The 23,968-nt window shown below is 45.0% G+C and overlaps 1 protein-coding gene across 8 annotated transcripts in view; it reads left to right on the forward strand.

The window, feature by feature from the left end:
* LOC110489380 (rho family-interacting cell polarization regulator 2) overlaps positions 1–23,968 on the forward strand; it is a 123,170-nt gene that overhangs the window by 64,460 nt on the left and 34,742 nt on the right. For all 8 annotated transcript variants that reach the window (XM_036970838.2, XM_036970834.2, XM_036970832.2 and 5 more), the window contains exon 2: positions 14,032–14,152. In XM_036970838.2, the coding sequence (XP_036826733.1) occupies positions 14,032–14,152 (121 nt within the window). The remainder of the gene's footprint in view (positions 1–14,031; positions 14,153–23,968) is intronic.

Genomic DNA, 23,968 nt, shown 5'->3' on the forward strand with positions numbered 1-23,968 from the left:
TCATGTTTATTAGGCTGCTCAATGCCTTCTTTGTCTTTTTAAACTCTTCACTGGTCGCTCTGACAAAACTAAACTTACCCAAAGTGTCAATATTGACTTTAAAACGACTCCAATGTGAAACAACAACAAAATCCTACTTTTTTTTGTTGCTTCCCTTAATCTTCAGTCCCTGCCTCCTCAAAAACACACAACCCCTAAGTCTTGTTCAATCAGGGAAGTAATCTTTCACTCTCTGCCATTTCAATACATTATCTCCTAACTGTAAGTCACATTCATGGTGATTATCATAGCTGTCGCTAAGTCACATTCATGGTGATTATCATAGCTGTCGCTAAGTCACATTCATGGTGATTATCATAGCTGTCGCTAAGTCACATTCATGGTGATTATCATAGCTGTTGCGTATGTGTGGCACCGGTACATTCATAATCTAATATCACCAGCAGCAGCAGCAGTCTTTCTCTTGACTGGAGCCAGATGTGCTGCTGCTCCTCCTGTACAGCTGACTGGGTAGAAGCGTGAGCCGCTGTAACAGCAGGTGACTGGGTTCACATGGATGATCCTCAATCTGAGCAGCAGGAAGCTGAACAGCCGGCCCACTGAGCCCAGAGCCTCCTCAGATGGAATGTATCACCTAGTCTCATCACCTACTGTACTTACCTGTTCGTTCTGTCTTTCTCTTACTCTTTCTCTCTCTCGTTAACTCTCTCTTGTTCTGTCTTTCTCTCACTCTTTCTCTCTCTCGTTAACTCTCTCTTGTTCTGTCTCTCTCTCTCTCTCGTTCTCTCTCTCTTTCTTTCTCTCTCTCTCTAGTTCTCTGTTTCTCAATCTCTAGTTCTCATACTCTCTCTCCACAGCATGGTTCCCACTTTGAATATTGAATGCTGTTAATTTCCGGCACTTCAAAGCATGGCGTGTGTGTGTGTGGCCCGCTGCGGAAATGTAGAGGCTGATGTACGGAGCGGTTCACTACAGGGTAATGATGAGTAGTGGTATTAACAGAGCGAGCAGCTCGTAATTCGGTTCAATCCAGTCAAGCTCTATTTACGTCACTCTAGGTTCAGTCATGGGCTAAAGAGTCATTTGCATCACCCCATAAATCTAATGCATCACCATAACTAGTAGAAATATATATATATATATATATATATATATATATACATTATCTCCTATATATATATATATATACATTATCTCCTATATATATATATATATATATATATATATATATATATATATATATATATATATATATATATATATATATATATATATATATATATATATATATATATATATATATATATATATATATATATATATTTTATTTTTTACATGAAACAGTAACTAGGAAATGTTAACACAACTGTACCTTGAAGGTCTTTTTCTGTCAGAAAGGACATATTTAGTAAGGCAAGTTCCTCCTTTTCTTTTAAACTTAGTTTAGCAGCGATATTTGTTGCTCAGGCCTGTGTTACCTAACGGCGCCGGCAGACTAGGTTCTGTTTGCTCCTAGCAGAACTCGGCTATGCGGAAGTGAATGCGTGTGCTAGCATACGCCCTTAAAATACCTTTGTTATAATAACAGTTATGCTGTTGTTTGTCCCTCTCGAGCCACCATACATAGTCAGTAACACCTCCTCAAAATAGTCAGAATTAATTGAAGATAAATCAAGAACTCTGTCATTAATTTTGACGTTTTTGCCGAGGAGGTCTTAGCTAGCTAAAATGTTTGGTGCAGTATTTCTCAAGCGAAAAAATGTGCATGAAAACCACCACTTAAGTTTACCTTTATTTAACTATGCAAGTCAGTTAAGAACAAATTCTTATTTTCAATGACGGCCTAGGAACAGTGGATTAATTGCCTTGTACAGGGGCAGAATGACAGACTTTTACCTTGTCAGCTCAGGGATTCGATTTTACAACCTTGTGGTTACAAGTCCAGGTAGCCTAGCGGTTAGAGGGGCGGCAGGTAGCCTAGCGGTTAGAGGGGCGGCAGGTAGCCTAGCGGTTAGAGGGGCGGCAGGTAGCCTAGCGGTTAGAGGGCCGGCAGGTAGCCTAGCGGTTAGAGGGCCGGCAGGTAGCCTAGCGGTTAGAGGGCCGGCAGGTAGCCTAGCGGTTAGAGGGCCGGCAGGTAGCCTAGCGGTTAGAGCGTTGGGCCAGAAACCGAAGGGTTATTAATTCGAATCCCCGAGCCGACAAGGTGAAACCTCTGTCTGTGCCCTTGAGCAAGGCACTTAAACGTAAGTGCACCAGTTGTACAAGTTTGGGATGTGCATATCATCTCCATCTCCGTTAAATGCTACAGACCGCCACACTGATTGAGTGAATGTGCAGCCAGCCAGCGCTAAGCTTATCATCATCATGTCCCTACACATATAGGAATGTCCTTCTCTTCCTTCCTCTTCGGCGTGTTCTATAAATATTAGTCTTCCGGATATATCCCAGTGCCAACCAAGGCACCAGATACTAATGGTCGACGCGTCTCCTTACATTGTGTCGTCATAGTGATGCTACATTGTGCCCCACTTTCACCACTGTTGCCATGCTTGTTCCTCCTTGAAATATCATACCACAATTATTATTGATATTTCAATTCAGACATTTTTGATCAAGTTCTATTCATTTTGAATATTATTTAAAAAGACATGTCCAGAATTTAAGGTTGTCTTTCTGTCTTCGACTGAAATCCAACATAGCTACCTCCTGAGGTAGGCCTGGAAGGCAAAGCGGTGACCATCCAAACTGGATTTGGCCAGCTGTTTCTGCCCCAGGGAGTGGTTATATTAAGGCTGAAAAGAAAACATCTTTCTCTCTCCCTGGTAGTAGTGGCTACAGTGATAACACAGTACTAGCTGCTGAAATAGATGTTTGTGTTTCCTCAAGTCCAGAGGCAGAGAGTCTGTCACAGTTATTGTCTCATTACAGTCTGATATTAATAATGAACACGCTTGTCACAGTGGCTATTGTTTCACTGATCCAGTGACATTTTCATAGTGTTCAAAATAATAGGGCTACATCTGAAATGGCACCCTTATATCGATATAGTGCACTACTTTTGACCAGGGCCCTAGGTAATAAGTCTCTCTTGACCAGGGCCCTAGGTAATACGTCTCTCTTGACCAGGGCCGTAGGGAATAAGTCTCTCTTGACCAGGGCCCTAGGTAATAAGTCTCTCTTGACCAGGGCCCTAGGTAATAAGTCTCTCTTGACCAGGGCCCTAGGTAATACGTCTCTCTTGACCAGGGCCGTAGGGAATAAGTCTCTCTTGACCAGGTCCCTAAGGAATAAGTCTCTTGACCAGGTCCCTAAGGAATAAGTTTCTCTTGACCAGGGCCGTAGGGAATAAGTCTCTCTTGACCAGGTCCCTAAGGAATAAGTCTCTCTTGACCAGGTCCCTAAGGAATAAATCTCTCTTGACCAGGGCCGTAGGGAATAAATCTCTCTTGACCAGGTCCCTAAGGAATAAATTCCTCTTGACCAGGTCCCTAAGGAATAAGTCTCTCTTGACCAGGTCCCTAAGGAATAAATCTCTCTTGACCAGGTCCCTAAGGAATAAGTCTCTCTTGACCAGGGCCGTAGGGAATAAATCTCTCTTGACCAGGGCCGTAGGGAATAAATCTCTCTTGACCAGGTCCCTAAGGAATAAGTTTCTCTTGACCAGGGTCGTAGGGAATAAGTCTCTATTGACCAGGGCCGTAGGGAATAAGTCTCTCTTGACCAGGTCCCAAAGGAACAAGTCTCTCTTGACCATGGCCGTAGGGAATAAATCTCTCTTGACCAGGGCCGTAGGGAACAAGTCTCTCTTGACCAGGGCTGTAGGGAATAAGTCTCCCTTGACCAGGGCCGTAGGGAATAAGTCTCTCTTGACCAGGGCTGTAGGGAATAAGTCCCTCTTGACCAGGTCCCAAAGGAATAAGTTTCTCTTGACCAGGGCCGTAGGGAATAAGTCTCTCTTGACCAGGGCCGTAGGGAATAAGTCTCTCTTGACCAGGTCCCTAAAGAATAAGTCCCTCTTGACCAGGGCCGTAGGGAATAAGTCTCTCTTGACCAGGGCCGTAGAGAATAAATCTCTCTTGACCAGGGCTGTAGGGAATAAGTCTCTCTTGACCAGGGTCGTAGGGAATAAGTCTCTCTTGACCAGGTCCCTAAGGAATAAGTCTCTCTTGACCAGGGTTGTAGGGAATAAGTCTCTCTTGACCAGGTCCCTAAGGAATAAGTCTCTCTTGACCAGGGCCGTAGGGAATAAGTCTCTCTTGACCAGGGCTGTAGGGAATAAGTCTCTCTTGACCAGGGTCGTAGGGAACAAGTCTCGAACTCTTGATGTATGTGGCTGTGAAAGCTGACGTCTACACAAGTCATTGAATAGAGATAATTCTTTATCTTAATTTTGCATTGTTGGAAAAGGATTCGTAAGTAAGCGTTTTTAATCTACCCCTGTTATTTTAGGAAGCTTGTGACAAATAAGATTTGATTTGATTATAGGTCATGAGCATCATCTTGATTGGAAGAAGGGACATTTGGGATGTGGCGTGACATTTAACATCCAGGTCACCAGATTACAGTTGGTCTGTGGACATCTGATTTGAATTTGGCCTTTCACTTCCTTGGCTAAAGTAGGCTGTTGAAATTCCCCAAAATATCAAATATCACGACGGATTCATTTAAGTCTGGTTTCGTGTTTAATAATGGTTATCTGTCACAAAAGCTGTCCTAACGCTATCCAGATCGCATCAGATGACAAGATGGCACCGATAGAGATGGCAGCTTCGCTTCAAGTCCTTAGGAAACTGTGCAGTATTTTTTTAAATGGATTATTTCTTACATTGTTAGCCCAGAAAACCTTAAGTGTTGTTACATACAGCCGGGAAGAACTATTGGATATCAGAGAGACGTCAACTTACCAGCAGAACCAGCATTACGACCAGGAGTACGACTTTCCCAAAGCGGATCCTTTGTCTGCACCTCCCAGGGCATTTCAACTGATTCCAGAGGCCGACCCAAAACAAGGAGAGGGTGCCGGAGCAGTCTTCTAGTGGGTCTTCGGATGCGCGCACACCACCCACCGCTTCCCAGTACATTACTCGCTAATGTCCAGTCCCTAGTTAACCTGTTGCGACGAGCAATCCCGTATCCGGGAGCGTAATTATAGCCTCAAGCTCATTACCATAACGCAACGTTAACTATTCATGAAAATCGCAAATGAAATGAAATAAATATATTAGCTCACAAGCTTAGCCTTTTGTTAACAACACTGTCATCTCAGATTTTCAAAAAATGCTTTTCAACCATAGCTACACAAGCATTTGTGTAAGAGTATTGATAGCTAGCATAGCATTAAGCCTAGCATTCAGCAGGCAACATTTTCACAAAAACAAGAAAAGCATTCAAATAAAATCATTTACCTTTGAAGAACTTCAGATGTTTTCAATGAGGAGACTCTCAGTTAGATAGCAAATGTTCAGTTTTTCCAAAAATATTATTTGTGTAGGAGAAATCGCTCCGTTTTGTTCATCACGTTTGGCTGAGAAAAAACCCCGAAAATTCAGTCATTACAACGCAAACTTTTTTCCAAATGAACTCCATAATATAGACAGAAACATGGCAAACGTTGTTTAGAATCAATCCTCAAGGTGTTTTTCACATGTCTATTCGATAAGTCACTCGTGGCAGTTTGGTTTCTCCTCTGTTCAAAATGGAAAAATGCGCACACCTGGAGATTACGCAATAGTTTCGACGGAGGACACCGAGCGGACACCTGGTAAATGTAGTCTCTTATGGTCAATTTCCAATGATATGCCTACAAATACGTCACAATGCTGCAAACACCTTGGGGAAATGACAGAAAGTGTAGGCTCTCTCCTTGCGCATTCACAGCCATATAAGGAGACATTGGAACACAGCGCCTCGAAAATCTGGCTCACTTTCTGTATGAAATTTCATCTTGGTTTCGCCTGTAGCATTAGTTCTGTGGCACTCACAGACAATATCTTTGCAGTTTTGGAAACGTCAGTGTTTTCTTTCCAAAGCGGTCAATTATATGCATAGTCGAGCATCTTTTCGTGACAAAATATCTTGTTTAAAACGGGAACGTTTTTCATCCAAAAATGAAATACTGCCCCCAGAGGTTCAAGAGGTTAACAAAGTCGAGGAAATTTTGTCAAGAGCTGATTTCCAAAGAAATATCCGGGATTGTAACATACTCTGTTTCACGGACACATGGCTAGCTGGAGACATGCTGTCGGAGTCCGTACAGCCAACAGGATGTTCGGTGCATCGCGTCGACAGGAACAAACATCTCTCTGGTAAGAAGAAGGGCAGGGGTGTATGTTTCATAATTATGACTCATGGTGTAATTGTAACAACATCCAAGAACTCAAGTCCTTTTGCTCACCTGACCTAGAATCAATCAAATGCCGGCCGTATTATCTCCCAAGAGAACTCTCCTCGGTTATCGTCACAGCTGTGTATATCCCCCCGCAAGCGGATACCAAGACGAACTTCACTGGACTTTATGCAAACTGGAAACTATATATCCTGAAGCTGCATTAGTTGTAGATGGGGATTTTAACAAAGCTAATTTGAGAACAAGGCAAACTATCTGCCCTCCAGGACACCTACAACACCTGATGTCACAGGAAAGCAAAAAAGATAATCAAGAACAATAACCACCCGAGCCACTACTGCTTCCATCCAGAAGGCGAGGTCAGTACAGGTGCATCAATGCTGGGATAGAAGCTGTTGTTCAATCTCTCTATCTCAAGACCATCAGATTGTTAAACAGCCATCACCAGCACAGAGCGGTGACTGCCTACCTACAGACGCGATGTCATTGGCCGCTTTAATAAATGGAAAACTAGTCACTTCAATAATGCCACTTTTAGAATGTTTACATATCTCACATTACTTATCTCATATATAATGTATACTGTATCCTTCACTATATATTCTTTACTCTCGCTCTCTCTCTCTCTCTCTCTGTGTCTCTCTCTGTGTCTCTCTCTGTGTCTCTCTCCGAGTCACTCTCTCTCTCTCCGAATCTCTCATGTGAACCTCGCTTGTGACCCACACTGACTTTGGTCGCCGCTGGCCAATGTCCCTGGTTGGCATTCCCACACTCCTAAAACAAGTAGATACGGTTTGATCTTCCATTCCCTGTCAAATTCCAACTGTTTTTCCCAGCTCTCCTCCAAAGGCACCTGAACTTGATCAATTGAATCATGTTATTTAATTGACTCTCAGCTGATTGCTGTTAGTTACCATCCGCCCTGTTGTATACCTCATCAGTCAGTCTAGACTGCAGGAATTCACAGAGTATTGGTAAAAGCTCGGCTTGTTGCACCAAATGACACACCATGGGTAGTGATGTCTCTGAGTCAGATCATAAGATCTACATGACATGTAATTATAAATGATAAAGTAAATAACACAGGTTATTCACACACCAGTATGATCATTGTTTAAGATTCCTACACATACATTCCACTTGAATAACAAAAGACAGGAATAAACAAAGATAAAGGTATTTACAAAAAATATGAGAAATAGAGCTGTTCATTCAGACCCTTTGGCTCGACGCAATCTACTGTAAGCAGTCGATCCAAAGTGCCTCTCTCTGTAACAATGTGCGGTCATATTAAGACTAGTTGAACACAAACCGCTATCTGCACCAGAAGTATGGACTATGTGATCGCACAGCATTACATGAATACAGATCATGGCTCAGCCTCCACCTTAACATTCTGTTTCCTCCAGAGCTGGCAGTATAGTGAGGAAATTATTACGGAGAGATTTCTCATTTCTAATTTGTTTGTAAATACCTTTTTTCTTTGTTTGTTCCTGTCTTTTGTTATTCAAGTGGAATGTATGTGTAGGAATCTTTAAATAATGATCATACTGGTGTGTGAATAGCCTGTGTAGTTGCTACTACTACGGACAGTATTGACAGGACTGACATGACGAGTGGGACACTCCCCTGTGAGGGTATATAGAGAGCCTCCCACATTTTGTCCTACTCAACGCTCTGATGAAGGCGATTCCTGCCGAAACGTAAACCTACTGTTTTGTCTCCCCCGCCAAGACATTTGTCAGGTTGATGCAGCAACAGAGGGCTCCTGTTTCTTTATTCTCCCCGATAGTCACCAGTTGAAGTGTCCTGGGGTAAGGAATGTTTTGGGGGGGATTTTCAGGTCCCTCAGTTGAGCACCGGACCCCCCCCCCCACTTTATTGTTTAAGCTGGGCTGAAGCGCGTTTGGGTATACCTTTATTCCATTGTTCTAGTTTGAGAGCCTTGGAATCATATGGAAGGTCACCACTAGTCTGTATGTGGTTCACATCGAACCCTGAGCTAACGCTACTTGATTGGCTGGGTAACCACGGAAGATGGCTGAGGTCATAGTGGCTATTGCTTCCCGGCTGGAACGAGCGTGGTAATGACATTGAGGGGTTTTAGTGGTCATTACTTATGAGATTAAAACACATCTTCAGTGTCCCTGGTTGGCCTCGTTGTCTAGAGGGCTGCACTCCTATCTAATGGGGTTGTGGAAGGAAGACCCAGAGGGACGAAGACAGGCTGCTTGAACAACTCTGTGTGTGTGTGTGTGTGTGTGTGTGTGTGTGTGTCTGTGTTCAACACACAGAGGGAGAAAAGGAAGACTTCAGGCCTCAGACCCCAGACCAGAGGTGGCCTCCCACTTCACTGTCAGAGTGAGACCCACAATAACCATGTTGTTTTACATAACACATCCCGTATTGTCTGCTGTTGCTATGGAGATACAAATTTATACAGGCATATAACATTTGCCTCCGGTTGTTAACCAACACTGTGGGCTGAGTTTTTATCATTACTCACACACACACAACCGCTGCCGGCATCATTCGTCTCTGTGTGTGTGGTGTGCGTGTGTGTGTGTGTGGTGTGCGTGTGCTTGTGTGTGTGTGTGTGTGTGTGTGTGTGTGTGTGTGTGTGTGTGTGTGTGTGTGTGTGTCTGAGCGAGACAGAGTAACAAAAACAGTTCTATTAGAATCCCATGTGGCTCAGTTGGTAGAGCATGGTGCTTGCAACTCCAGGGTTGTGGGTTTAATTCCCATGGGGGACCAGAAGGAAACAGAATGAAAATGTACGCTCTGGATAAAACGCGTCTGATACATGACTAACATGTAAGAGAAGGAAAGGAGAGAAGGAAAGGAGAGAAGGAAAGGAGAGGGAAGTGGACTGGAGAGAACTGTGGTTAGAATACTGAAACGAATAGGGCTGTGAGTGTGTAAGAGAATGATTGTCTGATTTTCAGTCTGAGTACTGAAAGGGAGGAAGAGGAGAGAGAGAGAGAGAGAGGAGGGGGAGAGCAACTGATGGAGGGAGAGAGGAGAGGAAGGGAGAGAAGAAGGGAGATGTGTGTGCATGATGAGTCTGGTCCTCAGGATGTCAGCCCCCCCCCCCCCCCCCCATTTGCTTCTTCCTCCTCTCCTCCCTCACGCCCCTCCTTGACTCATTGCATCAGCCCATTGCTTCACCCCCCTCCCAATGCATGTCTCTTTTGGGGTTTGTGCCAGGCTGCTGGTTAACATACTGATCAGACTTGTGCCCATGAGAGGCCCCTGTCACCCCTTTGATGTCCCCCCCCAGTCCCCCTCCTCATGGGGCATGCAAGGTTGTGTGACTGAGAAGCCCTCAATAGCTTTACTGACTGACTGGAAGCCTCATTGAACCGGGCCACCCAGTGTCCGTCCCGGAATGAATCAGGATTCAGGAAGAGATGCGTTGTGTTTTATGAAAGGCTCTCTGTTGAAGGGAAGAGGGGTGAAGCTGCTCCCTATTGGTGGGAAGAGGGGTGAAGCTGCTCCCTATTGGTGGGAAGAGGGGTGAAGCTGCTCACTATTGGTGGGAAGAGGGATGAAGCTGCTCACTGTTGGTGGGAAGAGGGGTGAAGCTGCTCACTGTTGGTGGGAAGAGGGGTGAAGCTGCTCACTATTGGTGGGAAGAGGGGTGAAGCTGCTCACTTGGTGGGAAGAGGGATGAAGCTGCTCACTGTTGGTGGGAAGAGGGGTGAAGCTGCTCACTGTTGGTGGGAAGAGGGATGAAGCTGCTCACTGTTGGTGGGAAGAGGGGTGAAGCTGCTCACTGTTGGTGGGAAGAGGGGTGAAGCTGCTCACTATTGGTGGGAAGAGGGGTGAAGCTGCTCACTATTGGTGGGAAGAGGGATGAAGCTGCTCCCTATTGGTGGGAAGAGGGGTGAAGCTGGATTGTGTTCACTAATCACAAAACAGAAGAGAACAATCTGAAACAGAGTGAAACGGAGAGGTTCTATAAGTACTTCCTGAACTTCCAATAAGAAACACTTTTCTGTTGCAGAACGTTTTGCTACGGTGTGTCCTTATGAACAGGACCCCACGCTTTGAGGGAGGGGTTTATCTCACTGGTTGGTTCAACTACTTTCTGCTCTGTTTTATCGTTCAGTGTGAGGGGATGTGTTTAGATTAGTCTATGCTCCTGACCTGACACATAGTTAGTTGTAGTTTGTTTTTGAGGTGAGAGTGAGTAGTGATGTTTATTGGATGTGAAATACTGCTTTGACATGAATTTGGATGACAGGCATACGATTCATTCCAGATGTTCTCTCCAGGTTGATGTTAAAACTGAACTTTGAAGTGAATTCTGGTCTTGTTCTCTCCAGTTTCTCTCTCATACTAGTTTTAAACTTGTAGATGGAGAATAGATCATCTGTAGAATAGATGAGTTAATCTATTCAGGGCTCTAGAAGTGTTTTGGCATGATGTGGTGTGGAAACGTACATGTCACTTTCGGTTAAGATACTTCGGACAGTTCTGCCCTCCAGTCCTCAATGTTGGCTATCCTTAGACTACCCTAACACGCTAACCACGCCGTATACTCCCGCCTCTGAGTTAGCTGGAGGCTTTGTTCTCGATTCTTGACCTTGCCATTTGGCAAGATGTGGGGTTGAATGGAAGTGGTATCAAAAGATGCCATGCCAGTGTTAAGAAGCCCCAAGAAATTCAATCTGAAACCATTCTATTAATTTAGTTCTGAGTCGTCGTTAGTCTCTGTACATCCATTCACCAGGCTTTCATTTGTTCTCCTTCTCACGGAAATTACAAGTGTTTTCAAATGAACGACTTCTACAAGGCTGTTAGAAAGGCTCAGTCTGAACTCTGAACACTGGATGATGATGATGATGATGATGATGATGATGGTTCTGTCATTTAGTTACCCAGCCTCCCCCTCTGTCTAGGAGCAATGCTTTCAGACAGAGCAGAGTCAACCACAGAGAACAGCACTCTGTTTAACATCAAGCCTGCAAATGATATCTGAAGATGCGCGTTTAGCCATTTTCTATTGTTGCGTGGAAACAGAGTACTATGAGAACTGCAAAGATTCAGCCCAGAATCTCTTGTAGACTCTCACTTTAGACCCACACTTTCACCCTCAAATAGACACACTACCCACGTGTACCCTCAAGGAGACACACTACCCACTTGTACCCTCAAATAGACACACTAACACACTTGTACCCTCAAATACACACTACCCACTTGTACCCTCAAATAGACACACTACCCATGTGTACCCTCAAGGAGACACACTACCCACTTGTACCCTCAAATAGACACACTAACACACTTGTACCCTCAAATAGACACACTAACACACTTGTACCCTTTTTCCTTCTCATTATAGACGTCTTGTCTCAACATCTCCTGGTGTTGGCTACAGTGGGTCAGTCTCTGGTCAAACTGTTTGGGTTCTTGTGTGACATCACATTATCAAAAAAAGCCATCGATACCAACCAGAAGGACTGATCAGAACATATTAATGTCTAAATATTTGAGTGGTCATACCCAGCCTCTTTAGCAGAGAGGCCTAATTGACCTGTGAACCATTGCTCTAGTTTTACCACACATCAGGCAGGGCCTGTAGTCACAAAGAGTCTCAGAGTAGGAGATCATGTCCCCCCAGACCATATAACCTTATGTTCTTAAAGGTCATATCAGACCTCTCCTATTGTCCCTCCACAGAAAAACAACCTTTAGTCTTTCCTTGGTCCTGTGCACAGCGTGGCGCAGGGCCTTTGTTTGGCCCGCTCCTGGTCTCACTGTCACGTCTCTCCGTCTCACTGTCACGTCTCTCCGTCTCACTGTCACGTCTCTCCGTCTCACTGTCACGTCTCTCCGTCTCACTGTCACGTCTCTCCGTCTCACTGTCACGTCTCTCCGTCTCACTGTCACGTCTCTCCGTCTCACTGTCACGTCTCTCCGTCTCACTGTCACATCTCTCCGTGCTGGGCCCAGGCATGGTGTCATGTTGCTGTGGACTGCAGATTGAATACTCCCCTATAAGTTTCTATTGACTGGAGAGAGTGGATTTTTTTACTATTATTATTTTATATTTATTTAACCTTTATTTAACTAGGCAAGTCAGTTAAGAACAAATTCTTATTTACAATGACAAACTACACCAGACGACGCTGGGCCAATTGGGCGCCGCCCTATGGGACTCCCAATCACGACCCATTGTGATACAGCCTGGATTGCTGCTACTCACCCAGGGAAAGCCTACCCTCTTCCAAACACAGAGGTGGTCAAGGTTACAACCTTTTACTGTAAACATATTATGAGTTTAGCTGTTAGCCTGTGTAGGAGAATGTTCCCACTGTACTCCAGCTCTGTTTGGGTGAGGCAGGGACAGAGAGAGCTGATACTCTTACTGTAAGGTCTGTTTAACTCTCGCATCCAGCTGTGTTTCTGGGTGAGGCAGGGACAGAGAGAGCTGATACTCTTACTGTAAAGTGTCACTCTCTCATCCAGCTGTGTTTCTGGGTGAGGCAGGGACAGAGAGAGCTGCTGCTCTTACTGTAAAGTGTCACTCTCTCATCCAGCTGTGTTTCTGGGTGAGGCAGGGACAGAGAGGGCTGATACTTTTACTGTAAAGTGTCACTCTCTCATCCAGCTCTGTTTCTGGGTGAGGCAGGGACAGAGAGAGCTGATACTCTTACTGTAAAGTGTCACTCTCTCATCCAGCTCTGTTTCTGGGTGAGGCAGGGACAGAGAGAGCTGCTACTCTTACTGTAAGGTCTGTTTAACTCTCGCATCGCTGATCTGACATGTCGCTCTCAGTGTCCTGCGTTTGTTTCCCACACCTGTAATCAACCTGTGTGTGTGTGTGTGTGTGTGTGTGTGTGTGGACAGGACAGACTCTAAGATACTGTACAGAACACTGTGCTTAGTCCGTTGTGGATCTGCCTCTGGGGCTTGCTGTTAAACATCATTATCAGTGTGCTACATGCGTCCACTCCTCTCTCCTGTGGTTCTATGTTGAGCCAGGTTTCTAGTGAGTCATTAAATGTCTCTAACAAATAGTCTTCTTGACAGTTTGAAGTTTAACTGACAGCACAGGTTGGCTAAAAATAGAAATGGAGGGCATATAACAGTAGTTGTCTAGATTCTAGACTCCTACTAGCCTGTCTCTAGAATCTGTTAACAAAGGACAATGACAGAGCAAACAACGGTATTTTGCTCCCTCACTCTCCAACCAAGGTGCATGAATAGAGGACCAGAGAAAGGAGAATGTGTAGTCACTCTTCCAGGAGTCAGGAGGACTATAGATGCAGACTTGAAAGATGCTTCTCATTCAGAAGGGGCTCCTCTTTACTCAAAGGGTAGAATGGTTTCCATCAACTGTAAATAGATGATGACTTCAGGCTGAGATGCAGACTAGCAACATTCAGGTTCAGAATTGACATGTTTGTCTCCTCTCTGACATACCAATCTTATTACAGTGTCCTCTGCACTGTGTGGCCCATAAAGGTCTCCCTCTGTTATACGGTCACTGAAGAGTTTAAATACATACTGATCTTCTTACTGTTTCTTATGTCTGTCTGTCTGTCTCTGTCTGTCTTTCTAGTTCCACTCTACGCCTCAATTATATCTATCTCTGTTAGTTTCCTGAAGCTCATGTTACTGTAGCCCAATCTCTCTCCCTCTCTCTCTTTTGCTCTCTCTCGCTCGCTTTCTAGGAGTGTCATCCCGCGTCCCAGAGATCATGGCGGCCGGAACGCACTCCCCTGGGGGACCCAATGGGATCATCCGGAGCCAATCCTTCGCCGGCTTCAGCACACTGCAGGAGAGACGCTCGCGGTAAGGGAATAGTGAGGTGGATATTGGCCTGAAGGCTTTCTAGGCACAGATTTAGGATCAGTGTGTCGTACCCAAATTCTAACCTTAGCTCTTAGTGGAGAAAATGCAAAGCTGACCTTAGATCATTGCCTAAGCGTAACTCATTTTGTTCTTAGACACAGAAGGCTGAATCCTTATCTGATACATGTGTGTATAACCTGGAAAGTAGGTTTACATCATGCGTTGATGTCAACAGAGATTTGTGTCAAAGTTCAAAATACACAGGTTTTCCCACGTTTCTGTTTGTCCTGAATGTATCAGTCTGGACAATAGGAGGATATCACAGACCTCTGCTTCAGTATCCAACATCTGTTGTGATTCATAGAGAGACAGAGATATGGTGAGAGAGAGATATGGTGAGAGAGATATGGCGAGAGAGATATGGCGAGAGACATATATGGCGAGAGACATATATGGCGAGAGACATATGGCGAGAGACATATGGCGAGAGACAAATGGCGAGAGAGATATGGCGAGAGAGATATGGCGAGAGACATATATGGCGAGAGACATATATGGCGAGAGACATATATGGCGAGAGACATATGGCGAGAGACATATGGCGAGAGAGATATGGCGAGAGAGATATGGCGAGAGACGTATGGTGAGAGACGTATGGTGAGAGACGTATGGTGAGAGACGTATGGTGAGAGAGGTATGGTGAGAGACGTATGGTGAGAGACGTATGGTGAGAGACGTATGGTGAGAGACGTATGGTGAGAGAGAGACATGTGGTGAGAGAGAGACATGTGGTGAGAGAGAGATGTGGTGAGAGAGAGATGTGGTGAGAGGGAGATGTGGTGAGAGGGAGATGTGGTGAGAGGGAGATGTGGTGAGAGGGAGATGTGGTGAGAGGGAGATGTGGTGAGAGAGAGATGGTTATAGGGATATGATGATAGAGAGAGATATGGGTGAGAGAGAGATATGTGGTGAGAGGGAGATGTGGTGAGAGGGAGATGTGGTGAGAGGGAGATGTGGTGAGAGGGAGATGTGGTGAGAGGGAGATGTGGTGAGAGAGAGATGGTTATAGGGATATGATGATAGAGAGAGATATGGGTTGAGAGAGAGATATGTGGTGAGAGAGATGGTGATAGAGGGATATGGTGAGAGAGACAGAGATATGGTTATAGAGATATGGTGATATAGAGAGAGATATGGTGAGAGAGAGAGAGAGAGAGATATGGTGAGATGGTGATAGAGAGAGAGAGATATGGTGATAGAGAGATATGGTGAGATGGTGATAGAGAGAGAGAGATATGGTGATAGAGACAGAGATATGGTGAGAGAGAAAGAGAGATATGGTGAGATGGTGATGGAGAGAGAGAGAGATATGGTGAGATGGTGATAGAGAGAGATATATGGTGATAGAGAGAGAGAGATATGGTGAGATAGTGAGAGAGATATGGTGAGAGAGAGAGAGATATGGTGATAGAGAGAGAAAAAGAGAGATGTTGTTATCTGCTTTCAACTCAGACCTTAGTCTTCTTTAGTGAAGCATTGGAAGCATATTTACCTCTATCACTCCAGTATCCCTGCACATTGTAAATATGATACTGGAACTGACTGACCCTGAATATCATATTCTTACTTACTTTATCATGTTCCTTCTTTTTTTATATGTATATATTTTGTGTGTTTTTGTTCTACCTTGTTATTTTTAGTATTGCATTGTTATTGATTCTTGTCGATAGAGCTTGCAAGAACAGGCATTTCACTGTACTTGTGCATGTGACATTAAAACTGTAAAGATACTTCCCTCTCTGACTGTGGATGTAGTAATTTCTTTGCATGAATTCGTTGGGTAAGCATTTAGCGACTGTCAGACGAGTGTCTCACATAGATAATGAGGGAGCTCAAGGGAATGGGGCAAGAACATCAAAGTGTGTGCGCGGTGCCCGACTGAACGTAGCATAGCTATCTACACTAGCGTGACCCCAAGGCAGCGCGGTGCCCTACTGAACATAGCATAGCTATCTACACTAGCGTGACCCCAAGGCAGCGCGGTGCCCTACTGAACGTAGCATAGCTATCTACACTAGCGTGACCCCAAGGCAGCGCGGTGCCCTACTGAACGTAGCATAGCTATCTACACTAGCGTGACCCCAAGGCAGCGCGGTGCCCTACTGAACGTAGCATAGCTATCTACACTAGCGTGACCCCAAGGCAGCGCGGTGCCCTACTGAACGTAGCATAGCTAGCTACACTAGCGTGACCCCAAGGCAGCACGGTGCCCTACTGAACGTAGCATAGCTAGCTACACTAGCGTGACCCCAAGGCAGCACGGTGCCCTACTGAATGTAGCATAGCTAGCTACACTAGCGTGACCCCAAGGCAGCACGGTGCCCTACTGAACGTAGCATAGCTAGCTACACTAGCGCGACCCCAAGGCAGCACGGTGCCCTACCGAACGTAGCATAGCTATCTACACTAGCGTGACCCCAAGGCAGCGCGGTGCCCTACTGAACGTAGCATAGCTAGCTACACTAGCGTGACCCCAAGGCAGCACGGTGCCCTACTGAACGTAGCATAGCTAGCTACACTAGCGTGACCCCAAGGCAGCACGGTGCCCTACTGAATGTAGCATAGCTATCTACACTAGCGTGACCCCAAGGCAGCGCGGTGCCCTACTGAACGTAGCATAGCTAGCTACACTAGCGTGACCCCAAGGCAGCGCGGTGCCCTACTGAACGTAGCATAGCTAGCTACACTAGCGTGACCCCAAGGCAGCGCGGTGCCCTACTGAACGTAGCATAGCTAGCTACACTAGCGTGACCCCAAGGCAGCGCGGTGCCCTACTGAACGTAGCATAGCTAGCTACACTAGCGTGACCCCAAGGCAGCACGGTGCCCTACTGAACGTAACATAGCTAGCTACACTAGCGTGACCCCAAGGCAGCACGGTGCTCTCATTTTGCACGTTGTCCTAGATTTGTGGAAGCTCTTCATTACATGTTAGTCATTTAGCTTTTCCAGAGCGTCTTACGGTATTGGGTTCCAGGCAGGCAGCAGTATGTGGTACGTTCTGACTTGTAGAGGAATCTGCTGTCACTGTGTCCCCATAATCCTGCTGTTTATAAGGAAGTAGCTACAGAGCCTTCACAAAGTACTCATACCGCTTGACTTATTCTACATTCTGTTGTTACAGCCTGAATTCAACATGGATTATATAGCTGTTTTAACTCACTCAACGACACACAATGCCCCATAATGACAAAGTGAAAATATGTTTTTAGAAATATTTGCACATTTATTGAAAAGGAAAAACCTAATTATCTAATGTATCTAATACTTTGTAGAACCACCTTTTGGTGTCGATTACAGCTGTGAGTCGTTTTGGGTAAATCTGTAAGCGCTTTCCACTACTGGCTTCTATACTGAACAGAAATATAAACGTAACATGTAAAGTGTTGGTCCCATGTTTCATGGGCTGAAATTTAAGATTCCAGAAATGTTCTATATGCACAAAATGCTTATTTTGTTCAAATTTTGTGCACACATTTGTTTACATCCCTGTTAGTGAGTATTTCTACTTTACCAAGATAATCCATCTGTCTGACAGGTGTGACATGTCAAGAAGCTGATTAAACAGCATGATCATTACACAGGTGCACTTTGTGCTGGGGACCAGGAAAGCTATCCTAAAATTTGCAGTTTTGCCACACAAGACAATGCCACAGATGTCTAAAGATTTTAGGGAGAGTGCAATTGGCAAGCTCCATTTGGTATATCCAACCATAACTCTATCCTCCTGATTCCTGCTTACAAGCAAATATTAAAGCAGGAAGCACCAGTGACTCGGTCTATAAAAAAGTGGTCAGATGAAGCAGATGCTAAACTACAGGACTGTTTTGCTATCACAGACTGGAACATGTTCTGGGATTCTTCCGATGGAATTGAGGAGTACACCACATCAGTCACTGGCTTTATCAAAAAGTGCATCGAGGACGTCGTCCCCACAGTGACTGTACGTACATATCCCAACCAGAAGCCATGGATTACAGGCAACATTCACACTGTGCTAAAGGCTGCCGCTTTCAAGGTGCGGGACTCTAACCCGGAAGCTATTCCCTGCGACGAACCATCAAACAGGCAAAGCGCCAATACAGGGCTAAGATTGAATCATACTACACCGGCTCCGACGCTCGTCTTATGTGTCAGGGCTTGCAAACTATTACAGACTACAAAGGGAAGCACAGCCGCGAGCTGCCCAGTGACACGAGCCTACCAGACGAGCTAAATCACTTCTATGCTCGCTTCGAGGCAAGCGACACTGAGGCATGCAGTTCCAGACGACTGTGTGGTTGCGCTCTCTGTAGCCGACGTGAGTAAGACCTTTATACAGGTCAACATTCACAAGGCTGCGGGGCCAGATGGACCAGGTCGTGTGCTCCGGGCATGCGCTGACGAACTGGCAGGTGTCTTCACTGACTTTTTTTCTATTTTTTTTCTATTTTTTTTATTTATTTTACCCCCCTTTTTCTCCCCAATTTCGTGGTATCCAATTGTTAGTAGCTACTATCTTGTCTCATCACTACAACTCCCATACGGACTCGGGAGAGACGAAGGTTGAAAGTCATACGTCCTCCGATACACAACCCATCCAAGCCGCACTGCTTCTTAACACAGCGCGCATCCAACCCGGAAGCCAGCCGCACCAACGTGTCGGAGGAAACACCGTGCACCTGCTAACCTTGGTTAGCGTGCACTGCGCCCGGCCCGCCACAGGAGTCTCTGGTGCGTGGTCCACAGATGATGCAATCTCTATTGCACTCCACACTGCCCTTTCCCACCTGGAAAAAAGGAACACTTATGTGAGAATGCTATTCATTGACTACAGCTCAGCATTCAACACCATAGTACCCTCAAAGCTCATCACTAAGCTAAGGGTTCTGGGACTAAACACCTCCCTCTGCAACTGGATCCTGGACTTCCTGACAGGTCGCCCCCAGGTGGTGAGGGTAGGTAGCAACACATCTGCCACGCTGATCCTCAACACTGGAGCTCCCCAGGGGTGTGTGCTCAGTCCCCTCCTGTACTCCCTGTTCACCCACGACTGCATGGCCAGGCACAACTCCAACACCATCATTAAGATGGCAGACGACACAACAGTGTTAGGCCTGATCACCGACAACAACGAGACAGCCTATAGGGAGGAGGTCAGAGACCTGGCCAGGTGGTGCCAGAATAACAACCTATCCCTCAACGTAACCAAGACTAAGGAGATGATTTTGGACTACGGGAAAAGGAGGACCGAGCATTACCCCATTCTCTTCGACGGGGCTGTAGTGGAGCAGGTTGAGAGCTTCAAGTTCCTTGGTGTCCACATCAACAACAAACTAGAATGGTCCAAACACACCAAGACAGTTGAGAACAGGGTACGACAAAACCTATTCCCCCTCAGGAAACTAAAAAGATTTGGCATGGGTCCTGAGATCCTCAAAAGGTTCGACAGCTGCAACATCGAGAGCATGGTTGCATCACTGCCTGGTACGACAATTGCGCTGCCTCTGACCTCAAGGCACTACAGAGGGTAGCGCGTACGGCCAAGTACATCACTGGGGCTAAGCTGCCTGCCATGCAGGACCTCTACACCAGGCGGTGTCAGAGGAAGGCCCTAAAAATTGTCAAAGACCCCAGCCACCCCAGTCATAGACTGTTCTCTCTACTACCGCATGGCAAGCGGTACCGGAGTGCCAAGTCTAGGATAAAAAGGCTTATCAACAGTTTTTACCCCCAAGCCTTAAGACTCCAGAACAGGTAGCCAAATGGTTACCCGGACTATTTGCATTGTGTTCCCCCCCAACCCCTCTTTTACTCTGCTGCTACTCTCTGTTTATCTTATATGCATAGTCACTTTAACCTCACTACTTTTATAGCCTCGCTACTGTATATAGCCTGTCTTTTTACGGTTGTTTTATTTCTTTGCTTACATATTGTTCACCTAATACCTTTTTTTGCACCTTTGGTTAGAACCTGTAAGTAAGCATTTCACTGTAAGGTTGCATTCGGCGCATGTGACAAATAAACTTTGATTTGATTTGACTGCAGGAATGTCGACCAGAGCTGTTGACAGAGATTTTAATGTTCACTTCTCTACCGTATGCTGCTTCCAATGTTCTTTGAGAGAATTTGGCAGTACATCCAACTGGCCTCACAACCGCAGACCACGCCCAGGACATCCTGCTTTTATTTGATATTTATTTAACCTTTTATTTAACTAGGCAAGTCAGTTAAGAACACATTCTTATTTTGAATGACAGCCTACCCCGGCCAAACCAGGACGACGCTGGGCCACTTGTGCGCCACCCTATGGGACTCCCAATCACGGCCGGATGTGATACAGCCTGGATTCGAATCAGGGTGTCTGTAGTGACGCCTCAAGCACTGAGATGCAGTGCCTTAGACCCTGCGTCACCCGGGAGCCTGCGGGATCATCATGAGACCAGGCACCAGGACAGCTGATGAAACTGATGAGTATTTATGTCTGTAATAAAGCCCCTTTGTGGGGAAAAACTGATCGGCTGGCCTTGGGCATGGCTCGCAAGTGGGTGTGGCTATGCCTTCCCAGGCCCACCCATGGCTGCACCCCTGCCCAGTCATGTGAAATCCATAGATTAGGGCCTAATGAATTTACTGATTTTTAAACTTTTTATTTGGCCATTATTATTTTTTAAATTCTTCAAGCTCTGTCAAGGTGGTTGTTGATTATGGCTAGACAGCCATTTTCAAATCTTGCCACAGATTTTCAAGCCAATTTAAGTCAAAACTGTAACAACGCCACTCAGGAACATTCAATGTCGCCTTGGTAAGCAGCTCCAGTGTAGCTTTGGCTTTGTTTTTCAGGTTATTGTCCTGCTGAAAGGTGAATTTGTTCCCCAGTGTCTGTTGAAAGCAGACTGAACCAGGTTTTCCTCTAGGATTTTGCCTGTGATTATAGCTGTATTCAGTTACATTTTTTTGTACTTACCTCTTTTTCTCCCCAATTTAATGATATCCAATTAGTAGTGTCAGTCTTGTCCCATCGCTGCAACTCCCGTATGGACTCGGGAGAGGTGAAGGTCGAGAGCCGTGCATCCTCCGAAGCACGACCCGCCAAGCCGCACTACTTCTTGACACACTGCTCACTTAACCTGGAAGCCAGCCACACCTATATGTTGGAGGAAACACCATACAGCTGGCGACCGTGTCAGTGTGCATGCGCCCTACCCGCCACAAGGAGTCGCTAGAGCGCAAGGAAATCCCGTCCGGACAAACCCTCCTCTAACCCGGATGACGCTGAGCCAATTGTGTGCCGCTTCATGGGTCTCCCGGTCACAGCTGGTTGTAACACACCCTGGGATCGAACCCTGGTCTGTAGTGATGCCTCTAGCACTGCGATCCAGTGCTTTAGACTGCTGTGCCACTCGAGAGGCCCTGTTCCGATTTATTTTTATACTAAAAAAACTCCCTAGCCAATGACAAGCATTCCAATAACATGATGAAACCACCACCATGCTTGAAAATATGAAGAGTGGTACTCCGTCATATGTTGTGTTGGATTTGCCCCAAACATAACACTCTGTATTCAGGACAAAAAGTTATTTTCTTTGCAAATGGTTTTGCAGTATTACTTTAGTGCCTTGTTTCAAACTGGTTGCATGTTTTAGAATACTTTTATTCTGCACAGTCTTCCTTCCTTTCACTCTGTCATTTAGGTTAGTATTGTGGAGTAACTACAATGTGGTTGGTCCATCCTCAGTTTTCTCACATCGCAACCATTAAACACTGTAACTGTGATAAAATCACCATCAGCTTCATGGCGAAATACTTGAGCAGTTTCTTCCTCTCCGGCAACTGAGTTAGGAAGGATGCCTGTATCTTTGTAGTGACTGGGTGTATTGATACACCATCCAAAGTGTAATTAATAACTTCACCATGCTCAAAGGGATATTCGATATCTGCTTTTTTTTTTACCCAATAGGTGCCCTTCTTTGCGAGGCATTGGAAAACCTCCCTGGACTTTGTGGTTGAATCTATGCTTGAAATTCACTACTCGATTGAGGGACCTTACAGATATTTGTATGTGTTGGGTACAGAGATGGGATTGTCATTCAAAAATCATGTCAACCACTATTTTTGAACACGGAATAAGTCCATCCAACGTTTTATGCAATTTGTTTAAGCACATTTTTGCTCCTGAAGTTATTTAAGCTTGGCATAACAAAGGAGTTGAATACTTATTGACTCAAGACATTTCAGCTTCATTTTTATTTATTCATAAAACATTTATATATCTACAAACAAAATTCCACTTTGACATTATGGGATGCTGTGTATAGATCAGTGACACAATCTCAACTGAATCAAGTTTTAACTCGGTCTGTAACACAACAAGATGTGTAAAAAATCAAGTGGTGTGAACGCTTCCTGAAGTCACTGTGTTTCTCATTATGAAGATACCACTGCTGTGTTCCTGTAATCTACACTACACACCATCACACACATTTGTTGTTGAAGCTCTTGACCCAACTTCATTATATACAATTAGTAGCGAAACACAGAGATGCACTTGCATTGGAAACCTAGTATGTATAAATATGAACCTGTCTCATGATTTGTTCATAATCTTAGAGATTTAAGAGTCAATCATGAGGACCTCATTCATTCAAACCAGTTCCATCACTGTAGGGTAGATAATAGTATAAAGAGTATGTGAATGTCACACATTGCCAATAGAGCAGTTAGTAGACTTCTGAAGAAGTCTAACCCCTGACCCCAGTACAATTAATCTATAAGTCTATGCTAGCTAAAGCCCCGCCTTATCTCAGCTCACTGGTCACCATAGCAACATCCACCCGTAGAACCCGCTCCAGCAGGTATATTTCATGGGTCACCCCCAAAACCAACACTTCCTTTGGCTGCCTTTCCTTCCAGTTCTCTGCTGCCAATGACTGGAACGAATTGCAAAAATCACCGAAGCTGGATTCTTATCTGCCTCTCTAACTTTAAGCATCAGCTGTCAGAGCAGCTTACCCATCACTGTACCTGTACATAGCCCATCTGTAAATAGCCCACCCGACTACCTCATATTGTCATATTGTTACTTATCCTCTTGCTCTTTTGCACCCCAGTATCTACTTGCACATCATCATCTGCACAACTATCACTCCAGTGTTTAATGCTAAATTGTAATTATTTCACCTCTATGGCCTATTTATTGCTTTACCTCCCTACTCTTCTACATTTGTACACACTGTACATAGATGTTTATTCTACTGTGTTATTGACTGTACGTTTGTTTATGTGTAACTCTGTGTTGTTGTTTTTGTCGTACTGCTTTGCTTTATCTTTGCCAGGTCTCAGTTGTAAATGAGAACTTATTCTCCACTGGCCTACCTGGTTAAATAAAGGTGTTCTCCACTGACCTACCAGGTTAAATTAAGGTGTTCTCCACTGACCTACCTGGTTAAATAAAGGTGTTCTCCACTGACCTACCTGGTTAAATTAAGGTGTTCTCCACTGACCTACCTGGTTAAATAAAGGTGAAATAAATAAATAAAAATTAAAAGGTTCCTATTCCTCCGCCTACTATACTGGGACCAGGTTGCCGTGATGGCTGTCGCTAGGCGATTGGGCTGTCGCTAGGCTGTGTGTGTGTGTGTGTGTGTGTGTGCTTTTTCTGTATCCTGTTATGAAAAGACAACTGCATGACTCATATGGAGTGAGTAGTCAAAATGGCTGTATTGACTTTTAAAAAAAAAAGACCTCCTTTGTGACTATTTCTTTTGTTGAGGACCCA

This window comes from Oncorhynchus mykiss, chromosome 30, assembly GCF_057628025.1.
Source record: "Oncorhynchus mykiss isolate SJ-2025 chromosome 30, ASM5762802v1, whole genome shotgun sequence".
NCBI classification, from domain to species: domain Eukaryota; kingdom Metazoa; phylum Chordata; class Actinopteri; order Salmoniformes; family Salmonidae; genus Oncorhynchus; species Oncorhynchus mykiss.